Source organism: Lipotes vexillifer, unplaced genomic scaffold (genome assembly GCF_000442215.2).
Source record: "Lipotes vexillifer unplaced genomic scaffold, Lipotes_vexillifer_v1.1 scaffold664, whole genome shotgun sequence".
Taxonomy (NCBI): Eukaryota; Metazoa; Chordata; class Mammalia; order Artiodactyla; family Lipotidae; genus Lipotes; species Lipotes vexillifer.
This window is the reverse complement of record NW_006782421.1, coordinates 1991590-2003370: the sequence shown is the minus strand read 5'-3', so window position 1 is coordinate 2003370 and position 11781 is coordinate 1991590. Positions and strand designations below refer to the sequence as shown.

The 11781-nt window shown below is 55.3% G+C and overlaps 1 protein-coding gene across 1 annotated transcript in view; it reads right to left on the bottom strand.

Annotated features, from left to right (window-relative positions):
- CACNG5 (calcium voltage-gated channel auxiliary subunit gamma 5) overlaps positions 1 to 5734 on the bottom strand; it is a 7061-nt gene extending 1327 nt beyond the window's left edge. Inside the window, exons 1-3 of the mRNA XM_007455278.1 lie at positions 5485 to 5734; positions 3923 to 4009; positions 2875 to 3015 (exon numbers count right to left, since the gene is read on the bottom strand). Coding sequence (XP_007455340.1) covers positions 2875 to 3015; positions 3923 to 4009; positions 5485 to 5680 — 424 coding nt within the window. The 5' untranslated portion in view covers positions 5681 to 5734. The remainder of the gene's footprint in view (positions 1 to 2874; positions 3016 to 3922; positions 4010 to 5484) is intronic.
- Between the last annotated feature and the right edge of the window lie 6047 nt (positions 5735 to 11781).

Below are 11781 nucleotides of genomic sequence, written 5' to 3'. Positions count from 1 at the left end.
CCCCCCCCCCCCCACCAGAACCACCTGTTAGATGTGCGTCCCATGAGCCCCATCCCCGGACCTTCTGAGTCACGTGGCCTGGGCTGGCGCCTGGCACCGTGTCGTCCTAAGTGATCCCCAGGCAAGGCTCATGTGAACTCGGTGTGAACCACTGACTTTAGCAAGTGGCTTCTGCTGAACTGAGGGATAACACAGGCTCCCCTGGCAGAGATAGCCAGGGCCTCCAGAGCCTGGATAGATGGTCTTGTAACTGTGGCTCTGTGCAGCCCACCTGCCCCTGGGTGCGGCCAGTTACTGAGATCGTTAGGCAGGAGAGGCAAAGAGAGATGGTCCAGGCTCTGGCAAGCGTTACATCACGGGGCCAGCGCTGCCTAAACTCCTCCCGCCATTGTGCAAACGATCGACTGAGCATCGGTCTCGTCAATCAGTGACTGTAACTGAAACAGGACACAATTAATTACTCTGTTTTGAGCTGCTCAGGTTTAATTCCATTCACATGATTAAGCTGGGGCATCTTGAAGGATGAATGTTACAGGAAAACAAGCATGATTCAGGCCTTCCTTGGCACTTAACTCACATTGGAATGAAGCTGGCCCAAGGGAAACCTGTCTATTGCTGTCATTAAAACACTTCATGTGGCCAAGCTCAGTCTGAGATCTTTGGTCCTGCTGCCCGCCGCTGAAAAACCTCAGGTGCTTTGAAGCTGCTGTGTGGCCTTGACTGTTGTGAAGTTGATAGATAAAGAAAGAGCTTAACCTGGGTCTGTATCTCTTGGACTAGGTGGAAACATCATGGTGCAGAGCGTGGGCTGAGGACACTGCAGGTGCTCAATGAACAGTTGATGGATGGATGGAGGGAGGGATGGATGGATGGAAGGAGGGATGGATGGATGGATGGATGGAAGGATGGATGGATGGATGAAGGGATTAATAGACGGAAGAATGGATGGCAGGTGGGTGGGTGGATTGAAAAAAAGGTGGACAGACGAATGGGAGAAAGGATGGATGGATGGATGGAAGGAAGGAGAAAGAAAGAAAAGCTCTTAGGCATCTAGTGTTCTGACCGCCACCTGGCTCCCAAGCTATATTGACAAGACAATGTTGGGAAAAGGAACCTAAAGTGGCTTGGAAGTTGGGTGGCAACCAGAATGCCTGGTGCTGGCAGCTGTTTATCTTTTCTTTCCATCTGTCCATCCATCCATCCATCCATCCATCCATTACTCAAGCCATCCACCTACCCATCTTCCATCTGTATCCCCTCTCTTATCAACAAATCCAGGGCTCCAGGGCATCTACAATACATGCCCTGAGAGCCATGCCTTTGGCTCGATGCATTAAGAAAAGGTGCTCATGAAAACGCAGAGGACACCCCGAAGGGGAGAAAGAGCCAAACTTCATTTACCACCTTTTCTTCCCGCTCACTCTGCACACCCCCTGCAGTAATCTGCTCCACGTCTGATTCCCTCCCCTAGTCCCTAGGCCAACAGCTCCGTCTGCACCTTTGGTGTCTCTGCTCCCAGGAGCCCCAGACCCTGATCCCTAGCAGCCCTCTGGGCGCTGCTTCCAGCTGTCACATCGGCACCTCACACTTTGCATTTCCCACTCAACGTTCATGATCTTGGCTCCCAAGATCCTGCTGCTTCTCCTGTGACCCCTGGATGAGGGATGCAGTGCACCGCCCACCCAGGGCCCGAGCAGAGCCCGCGCTGGCCCTCGGCTCCTCCCCTGAAGCCCAGCCTTCCTCCTACTGAGCTTACCTCCCAGGTGTCCAGAAGCCCCTCCCCATCCCCTCCCTCCTGCACAGCTGAAGTAACCCCTCGCCTGCTCTCCCTGCCCCGTGTCTTGCTTCCTTCCTCCCCTCACTCTCCAGAAGGATTATTCTAAAACCCAAATCTGGTCATGTCCTTCCTCGGCTTAAAATCCTCCCGAGGCTTCTCACGAGAAGTCCCCAACAAGGCGACCTCAGCTGCCGCCCCCCACCTCTCACCACATCCTCCTGACGTTCCTGCCACCACGAGTCACGACTGAGCTTAGTCTCCCCTGGCCTCCATCCTCTCTCTTCCCTCCAGGCTCCCTTCCGCCCACCCCAACCTCACACTCTTTACCTAATTCCTACTCACTCTCCATCTCGCCTGCTCCTGGCGGCCGTCCCTGACCAGCTCCCGGTCCGAGTTTCCGCCGCTGCCCTTGGCCCCCATGACAGCCCTTGCTGACGCTGTCAGAGCCCTTGTCAGGCAGGGCCCACATTTCCTGCCCACTTGTTTATGTCCCCTAATACACTGCCCTTTCTGTAGGTAGAGATCCCAGCTCCCAGTGATAAGGCCTGGGAGATACATGAGTGGATGAGTCAGCACATGAATAAACGAAAGAAAGAGTGAATGATCAAGTATAGTCTGGGGTTGGTCCAGGAGGACAGATCCGCTGAAGGGGCCTGGGTAGCCCGGGGTAGGGGGTAGGGGGTCTCTAGAGGATGGCTGAGGGATGGGAGATGAAGAGGCCGTCATTCCAAAGGCAGATTGTATTTCTTTCATGTAAACACACAAAGACATAGCCCTCAAAAGAAAAAAGGAATACTCATTACCAGTGGGAACTAGAGGAAAGCGGCAGTGATGGTATGGCATGAGGAGGACCCTGGGTTCTCATCCCATCTCTGCCCAGGGGGAGCTGTCAGGTCACTGCTCCTCCAGAGGTGATGGACGGGCCCGGGTCCTCGGAACCTTCCTCCAGCTCGGACTCAGTTGTGCTTGAGCCACTGATGCGGCGGGTCCTGTGCAGGGGCTGACCCGCAGCTGGGAGCAGAGCTTCCCAGAGCAGAGTGGTTTAGGAATCAAATGTCAGAAGTGCAGAGTGCACGAGCGAAAACGGCACCACTTACCGGAGAGGATAAAGAAGATGCCGGAGACAAAGGCCAGGATTGTCCTGTGGGGACGGACGTGTCCAATGTTGCTCAGGATGAAGCCGATGAACGTGAAGAGGAGGCTGACCAGGGGGAACGGCGTGGCCGAGCGCGTCATTTCTGACCGAGGGGATGGAAGGATGCCGTCAGCCTCCAGTAGCCTCACTCAGTGCTCACCTTCCCGAGTCAAGTGTTCCTGGCAGCGTACACCAGCTGGTCCCCAAGCCCCTGCCCTGCCTGAGCAGCCCGGGCTCCATCCCCTCCTCGGTGGGGCTTTCGTTCCTTGGCCCTTAGCCTTCAGGGCCTATGCTAACTCAGAACTGTACTGCAGGTTCACATGGGTCTGAACCAGCTCTGGTGAGGCCAAGGCCATGATGTCAGTCTCGCTGGGGGCCGGAGAGCCTGGTTCAGTTCCCTGGGTACTATGGTGTGAACGTCTGTGTCCCCCTCCACCACCAAAATTCACTTGCTAAACCTAACGCCCCAGGTGATGGTATAGGAGGTGGGGCCTTTGGGAGGTGCTTAGGTCACGAGGGTGGGGCCCTCATGAGAGGGATTAGTGCTCTTAAAAAAAGAGACACCCCCCCCACTCACCCAGAGCTCCCTCGCCCCTGCCACCGTGTGAGGACACAGTGAGAAGGCAGGAAGAGGGCCCTCACCAGAACGTGACCATGCTGGCACCTTGATCTTGGACTTCTAATCTCCAGAGCTGAGAGAAATAAATTTCTGTGGCTTCTAAGTTGCCTTGCCTGCGCTATTTTGTTAGAGCATCCCAAACAGAGGAAGTCACTGGGTATGGATGCCCTCTCACTTGCCAGGGTCACAGCAGTGGGAGACTCCAGCAACCTGTCACCACCCCGGATAAATAACTGGCAGAGTGGGCTCTGTGAGCTCAGCCAGCACAAGCATCTGAGTCTCAGGGCATCAGCTCTTGAAAAACAAGCAGTCACCCTGCCTCTTCCCTCTGCTCTGCTCTGCCCTGCCCTGTCCAGCCCGTGGCCCAGGCTGGAAAGTCGGAGGCACCTACTTAGCACGTTGACCGTGGACTCGGAGGCGAGCTGGGTGCTCACAGGCATCACATACTCTATGGTGAAGCAGCGTCCCCGCTCCTCACCTACGGAGACAAGAGCCACTTATGTACACGCTGGGTGCTTCTGAACACGGATTTGAAGTTAACATATTCAAATGGTATTCCCAGGTGCTTCTAGGATGTTTGACCCTCTGTGTATTTACACCTGGGCTGGATTCAAACCCTAGGGGGCCCTGTCCCCAGCTGGTGGCCCACAGCGGACGTGGACACCCGTCCTGACATCACATCTTTCCCAGAGAAGCACCGAGAGCTGCATGAAAAGCAATCACTGCAGTCTCAAGGTGGAGTCAGATGTCTGGTGGCTGTCTTGTGGCTTTGGGACAGACTCCACCGAGGATGGTGTGTGGCTGGCTTAGGTGCCCCAGTGTGGGTGTCATGGAGCAGAACCCCCCAAGCCTTGTCAACCACTTTGGCAACCAGACCCTGGTGACTTCAAACTCTGCTTCAGATTTAAGCAGAGACGGATGCCACACAGTGTAGGCACTGGGAGGTGAGGTCAGTGTTGGGTGCCATTCCCAAAGTAGACTCAACACGTTATGGCCTCCATGGTCCTCCCTGCTAAATACGGGTGGGTGCCAACCACCAAAGCCCTACCATGAGGCTGGGAGGACCGAGTGTTCCCTGTGTCCCGTGCACACATGGGTTACAGAGCCCTCCAAGAAAGGCTCTGTGACCCCACTGTGGTGTTTCTGACCAGCCTTGCGGGGCACAGAGAGGCTCTTCTCATGCAGCCTGGTTCCGGGTCATGATGAAGGGATAAAGGACAGAGCCCTTGGAATAGCAACTCCAAGGGTTCCAGAGAAGCCCTAGCAAGTGGGCAGGAGGCCCTGATGGGCAGGATCAAGGCCTGCACCATCTGGCAGAGTTGCAAAGACCTGCACCTGCATTTTCTCCCTGCCATTTCACAGACATAGGAACAGAGAAAGTGCTAAGAATTTCCCATCATCGTGCTCAGGTCACAAGGGTGGAGCCCTCATGAATGGGATTAGTGCCCTTCTAAAAGAGACCCCGCGGAGCTCCCTCTCCCGCTGCCGCCCTATGAGGACACAGGGAGAAGACGGGAAGAGGGCCCTCAGCAGAACATGACTGTGCCAGTGCTTCACCTCCCTGCATCTTCCTGCCCTCATTTGTGAGGTGGACGTGATAACAGGGCCTGCCTTGCAGAGTCAAGGGGGAGGCACTGCGACGGAGGACTCAGGGAGCTGAGGCTGCCTCTCTCAGCCAGGGGTGGGTGGTGTGGCGACAGCGGGGCCACGGGCATCTTCCAGGTGGGAAGACCCAGGTCCCGGGGGTGAGAGGACTTGCCCAAGTGGACAAGGAGACTCAGGCCTTGAGTTTGGAGTGGGTCCTGGCCACGGGAGGGACCAGGCCCAGAGCTCATGAGCATCGTCCACAGTGACCAGCCTCCTTCCAGCAGGGACATCGCTTCCCCGGGGGGTGTGAGGTGGCAGCTGCTCCTCTCTGGGGGCAGGGCTGTCCCCAGCCCTGGGCGCCCTTACCTGCGAGGAAGCAGACCCTCCACAGGCCTGAGTGCAGGGACATCTTGGTCTCCGTGCTCTGGTTCTGGGGCAGGACCACGCCCTCCTCCAGGTACAGCCAGTGGTCCGTGCTGACCGCAATGCCCAGCAGGCCCAGGCCACACACGGCAAAGACGCTGCTCAGCAGGGTCAGGGCCTTTCTCCTGCAGGCACCCATCTTCCTGGACAATCCAGCGGGGACCTGCGGCCGCGATGCCACCAGCAAGGAGTGGGCTCTGGCGGCAGGACAGCGGGTGAGCCGGCAGTAGTGGCCACGGCTCCGAGGAGGGGCCCTGGGTGGCAACTAAAGTCAACCCAGCCGGGCTGAATGGATGAATGAAGACCAGCGGGCCGGCTCCCTGGAAGTCAGGCCACGGGTGACAGACATGCCACCTCCCTCCCCCCACCAGGAATGCACAACTTTCTTGACAGGCCACTGCGAGGGGCCCCCTTGTCCTCTCTGGGAGTCCCCCTTCCTGGATAACGCCATTCATTCATTCAGCAACCCACTGTACCCAACGTGGAGACAAAAGGATGAATGTGACCCCATCCATGCCCTTGAAGAGTTCCCTTCTGCAAGACAAAGTGCCCCCCACCCCCAAAGCAATGAAAATGCAGCTTGATGGGTCTGTGGGGGAGACCTGCCCAAGGATGTGGGAGCAGGGAGGAGGGATGGAGGCTGGAAGTCTGCCTGGTGGGCTTCTCCATGTCGAGAAGGACTCTGAGGCCCAAGGACACCTGGCAGGGAGCAGCGGGACCCAGAGGGGATGCAGCAGGCGGCAGAGAGGCTTCTTGGGAAGGTGTCTTCCGCAAGAATTCCAATCAGTTGTAGATCTGGGTCCACCCCGCTAAAGAAGCCACACCGCAGTCCAAGCTCAACGGGCCTCCTGAGCCCACCTCATCAGAAGCCGTCTGACTCTTGTCTGCCCAACACATGGTATTGGCCGGAGCTGGCTCTGAACCAGCCACAGTGAGGCTAAGCGTCTACACAAGGTGAGCCATGAGCACACCTACCACACCTGCCCAGCCAGCTCTAGGCTCGGAGACGGAGCTGGGAATAAGTGAGGGGTAAGGTGCCACCCCAAGGAGCCCACAGCCCGGCTCAGGGCTTCTGAACTCTGCCTGGAACCTAGAGCCACCCAGGGCGCATCTAAAAGTCCCGAGTGCCCAGGTGCCACCCTGGGGGATTTTGGTGCAACTGGGCTCATATACGGGCCGTGGTACCACTGTGCTCCCTGCGAGGCTAATCGTGGCCCAAGTTGAGAACGATTGTTCTTTGCTACTCAAAGTGTCATCCGTGGACCAGCAGCCTTGGCATCACCTGGGAACTCGTTAGAAATGCAGAGTCTCAGGCCCCTCCAACTTTGTAAATCAGAATCTGCATTTTAACAAGATTCAAGTGAGCTGTATACCTGCTAAAGTCTTCCAAGCAAACAGGTGACTACAGTCCAACGTAGTAATGGCTGTGGCGGGGAAAGCCCAGGATGTGATGAGAGCCCAGAAGAGGGTCACCCAGTGGGGCTGTTGGGAGGTGGGCAGAGCTATTTCTGGAAGAGGGTGGCGCCTGGGGCCTGGAAGCCTTCCCCAAGGCCTGGTGTCACATCTCAGCTGAGGCACAGGGGGATCCTGGCTCAGCTGCTGAAAGGGGACAGAAGCCACACTCAAGCCTGGAGGCTTGATTCCTCTGTGGAGTCTGAGCTTGCTGTAGGAGGGGAGAGGGGGGAAGGGGAGGAAAACGGGTGCTCTTTGCAAGAAGGAGGGACATCTGGCCTGGATTCCACAGCAGGAACCCCGCCCTGACCCCTGGAGGGTTGACTGATCTGCAGACTGAGCCCTACGCTGGCTTCCTGGAGGCCTGGGAACACTTGGAGGCAAAGGCTCCCGTCCGCCAGGCTGGAGAGCACAGGGGCTTCATGCACGCCAATCCCTCCTGCACTGGCTTTGATAGAGAAGGAAAAAATGAAACGCAGAACAGCCAGCCCTTCCCCGCTCCCCACTTCCCGCAAACCCGGCCATTCCCCAGGCAGTGGGCTGGGAGGTGAAGCGGACAGCTCAGCCCCGATTTGGTTACAAGTATCTCACAAAGCACCTACGTGTGTGGGCCACGTGCTCACTGCCACAGCAGAAGCAAAGGAATCAGAGGCTCTGTCAGAGCTCACAAGCTGGAAAAATAGGAAATGATAGCAAAACAACTGCGACACGAGGGTGGGCAGTGTTCTAATTGGTGGAACCCGGGGTCCCAGGGAGGACGGACGTGAGGGGTGGCAGGGCAGGCTGCCTGCAGGCACCTTGGGAATGACTGCACGGGTTGGTGGGTGGGCTGCAGTCACGAAGATTTTTACAGCAGTTTAATAAGTACTTTCACTTACACTTGAGGCTCATAAAACCCCAATATCTGCCAGAGGGAACAGAACAGGAACCCCAAGGATGGTGAATGGGGGTAAAGGGAAGAGAGAGGAATGAGTGAGAAAACCAGCCCTGTGTGATGCGGAGAGCCTTGAGCTGAGAGGCAGAAGCCTGGGCTTCATGCTCAGCCTGTCTCTGAGTAGCCGTGGAAAGTTGGGAAATTAACCTTCCTGAGGCCCCCCTCTCCCAGGGAACATAGAGGGAGAGACAACAGTAAAAGTTGAAGTTGGCTGAGTATCTATCAGGCACATTCTGCTGAGCACATTATTTTAATCTTTACAACCATAATACCATCCCCATTTTATAGGTAAGCAAACTGAGAATCAGAGAGGTTAAGAAACTTGCCCAAGGTCACTCAGCTAGCGAGTGATGTGACTACATTTGAATTTATCCTGCCTCATTCTCAAGACCTTTCTAAGCTGAGTTCCATGGAGCAAAACTTCCATGGAATATTCTAGCAAAAAATGCTCTGGTGAAGAAAAACTTGGGAGGCGCTGCATCTAGGTCTTGAAGAGTCACTCTGCGCATTCATCGGTTAAAAGTCTGAAAAGTCCGCTTAGCTCCACCCATCCCGCCCTTTTCCAGACTGTTTTGGTCACACAGTGGCGTTTTGTTCTGTGGAATCCACTTTGGGGACAATGCTGCCCCCCACATGAAGAATAACAAGACAGAACTGCTGGGGGACTCAACGCCACAGCAGGTGTGACAGTGACTTGAACAATCTAATGCGGGATGCCGGTGTAAGGTATTATTATCAAGCAACAACGGGCAAAGCCCCTGCTTTTGCAGAGCAGGTAGATCAGGGCTTTCTAAAGACAGCAGCTAGTGACTGCTCAGAGCAGAACAGCCAATTTTAAAGGTAAGCTTGGCAGACAGAAAAGATTCAGGTCCTGGAGATTTGGAAAGATGAAAATGGAGAGAAGATTGGATCTGAATCTATAAAAGCAAGAAATGAAAGAAGAGGCCCAAGTTGACCCAAACTGCCAATCTCTACAAGGGCAGAGCTTGAGGCCCGGGGCGAGCTTGGGAAAACGGGAACGTCCCCTTTTCAGAGTGGGTAACACGTTTACCTACTCTGCACGGAGTGAAAAATAACAATCTCATTCATTACACAGTTGAACGGATGCTTCTATTGTGAAATCACCTTTATTTACCAATAAATGATCTCACTGACTTGAGCACTGAACAGCCCTTTATCATACAGTATCTCATTAGGACCTCAGGACAAACCCATCAGTGGTATTGGCCCCATTTCATAGCCGGGGAAGCTGAGGGTTAGAGATGCTAAGTAGCCTCCAGGACGTCACAGGCATGTGGCCGACTCTGGATTTAAGCCCAGGTCTCACTCCAAAGTCTCCACTGCAGCAACACTGCCTCCTACTGAAGAAATAAACAGGTTCAAGAAGTGCTGGGGGGGTGGGGGGATGGGGGCTTCCCTGGTGGCGCAGTGGTTAAGAATCCGCCTGCTGATGCAGGGGACACGGGTTCGAGCCCTGGTCCAGGAAGATCCCACAGGCCGCAGAGCAACTAAGCCCATGCGCCACAGCTACTGAGCCTGCGCTCTAGAGCCCGCGAGCCGCAACTCCTGAGCCCACGTGCCACAACTACTGAAGCCCGCACACCTAGAGCCCGTGCTCCATAACAAGAGAAGCCGCCGCGATGAGAAGCCCATGCACCGCAATGAAGAGTAGCCCCCGCTCGCCGCAACTAGAGAAAGCCCTCGCGCAGCAACGAAGACCCGAAGCAGCCAAAAGTAAATAAAAGAAGAAAACAGTGACCCCAATCCTCTGGCGCTCCTTCCACTGAGAGCGGGGCTCTGCTCACCTCTCCTTCCCTGAGTCTAGGCAGGTTTGTGACCGCTTCCACCAACACATACGCTATGTGTCTCCTGGGCCATAAAAGGAGACGCAGCTGCCACTTAATTCTCCTGGGAGCTCACTCAGGGGAAAGCCAGCCCCCACGTAAGTCGGACACCCCAGAGACTCCCATGCTTTAGAGCAGGGTTTCTCAACCTCGGCCCTGTGGATATTTGGGTTGGACAATTCTTTGCTGCGGGGAGGCTGTTCAGCAGCTTCCCTGCCTCTGTCCACCAGATGCCAGTAGCACACCCCAGCTGTAAACAACAATGTCCCCAGGAGGAAAACTGTCCCTGGTTGAGAGAGCTGCTTTGGAAGGCATGCCCAGGTGGTTGGTTGATAGCCCAGCTGAGCTCCTAGCTGACAGCCAGCATCAGCTGCCAGCCACGGGACTGAGCCATCCATCCTGGACGTCCAGCCAGGTGAGCCTTGGGATCACTGCGTCCCCAGACGACACCTGACGGCGTCTGCATGAGAAGCTCCAAGCAGGAACCGCCCAACTTCCTGACCCAAGTAATCATGGATGAAATAAGGTAGTTGTTGTTTTATACCATTATATTTGAGGTAATCTGATAGCCAGCAGAAGTTATCAAAATAACTTCATGGGCTTCCCTGGTGGCGCAGTGGTTGGGAGTCCGCCTGCCGATGCAGGGGACGTGGGTTCGTGCCCCGGTCCGGGAGGATCCCACCTGCCGCGGAGTGGCTGGGCCCGTGAGCCATGGCCGCTGAGCCTGCGCGTCCGGAGCCTGGGCTCCGCGGCGGGAGAGGCTGCCGCGGGGAGAGGGCCGCGGACCGCAAAAAAAAAAAAAAAAAAAAAAATACACCAGTGGTCAAAATAACTTCATTACTGATTTATTAGCATCTTCTCGCTGCTTAAGTATGATGTAAATCCCAGGTGTGACTGACCAGAACGTAACTTAGCAATGGAGCTTCTGAGCATCACAGTTTAATCCCTGAGATTTTCAGCCACGTCAGGGAGTGAACGGCACATGGCTTTGGGACCAGGCGAATCTGAGCTGGAATACTGGTTCTGCCTTGTCACGTCCTGGGCACTTCACACGATCACTCTGAACCTCAGTCTCTTCATCTGTAAAGCAGGGGTAGCTTCATAAGGGTTATTGCGAGGATTTATGAAAGTGTAATCGAATAAGGCTGGACCACCTCATGCTATCTGAGTACAGTCAGAAAGTAACACTGGTTGACACGCAAGGAGCGGTGAACAACAGGGCGGATTTAATAGGGTAAATCTGTCCCCGAAAAGGGGCAAAATGGTCCAGACTTTCTCATCTCCACCCAGCTCTCCAACCTCCCTCTCATCATGGCGTTTGGTCCCTGCACAATTTTCCTCATTCCACCCACCACCCCCCGCCAAATTTCAGCCCCTCTGTCTCCTTTCTTATCTCCATATAAACTAAGGCTTTGGGATTGGAGAGATTTTAGGTTCCTCTCATTTGGAGAGCAACACCGTTCTGCATAATGATGTAGAGGGTGTCTTGGCAGTGGGCACACTGCCATCTCTATAGACACAGTAAATATAATATCATCAAACATGTACCAAGTGCTTATTAAGTGTCACACACAACAGAGGGAGTGTGGCACCCGAAGCCTGGAGACCTCTAGGTGTCATTATGTCCCAATGTGGGAGACCCCCCTCCCCCGCCGACCCTCCGCCAGGTGGTGAGGGAGCTGCTGGCTGGAGCTGACGAGGGGCCTGTTTTCCATGCTGGCCCCACTGAGCTCTCTCTGCCACACTGCTGATGCCCTTTGGAGCATGTGAGCAGCGCCAGGCAAAGATTCATGGTCCTTTGACAAAAGCAAGACCCAAGGAGTCTTGCATTTCAAGCTCTGCCTGCCCCAAGACTAAGCTCAAAGCCACGGCAAACCCGTCTGCCAGGAGCCCAGGCTACACAGCTGAGGATGCAGACCTGGGTCCAAACCTCCTGGAGTGAAGGTCGGTGTGTAATCAAACTCCTCTCACCCCTGGTGTGGCAGGAGGTAACCGGAAGATAGTTTCCAT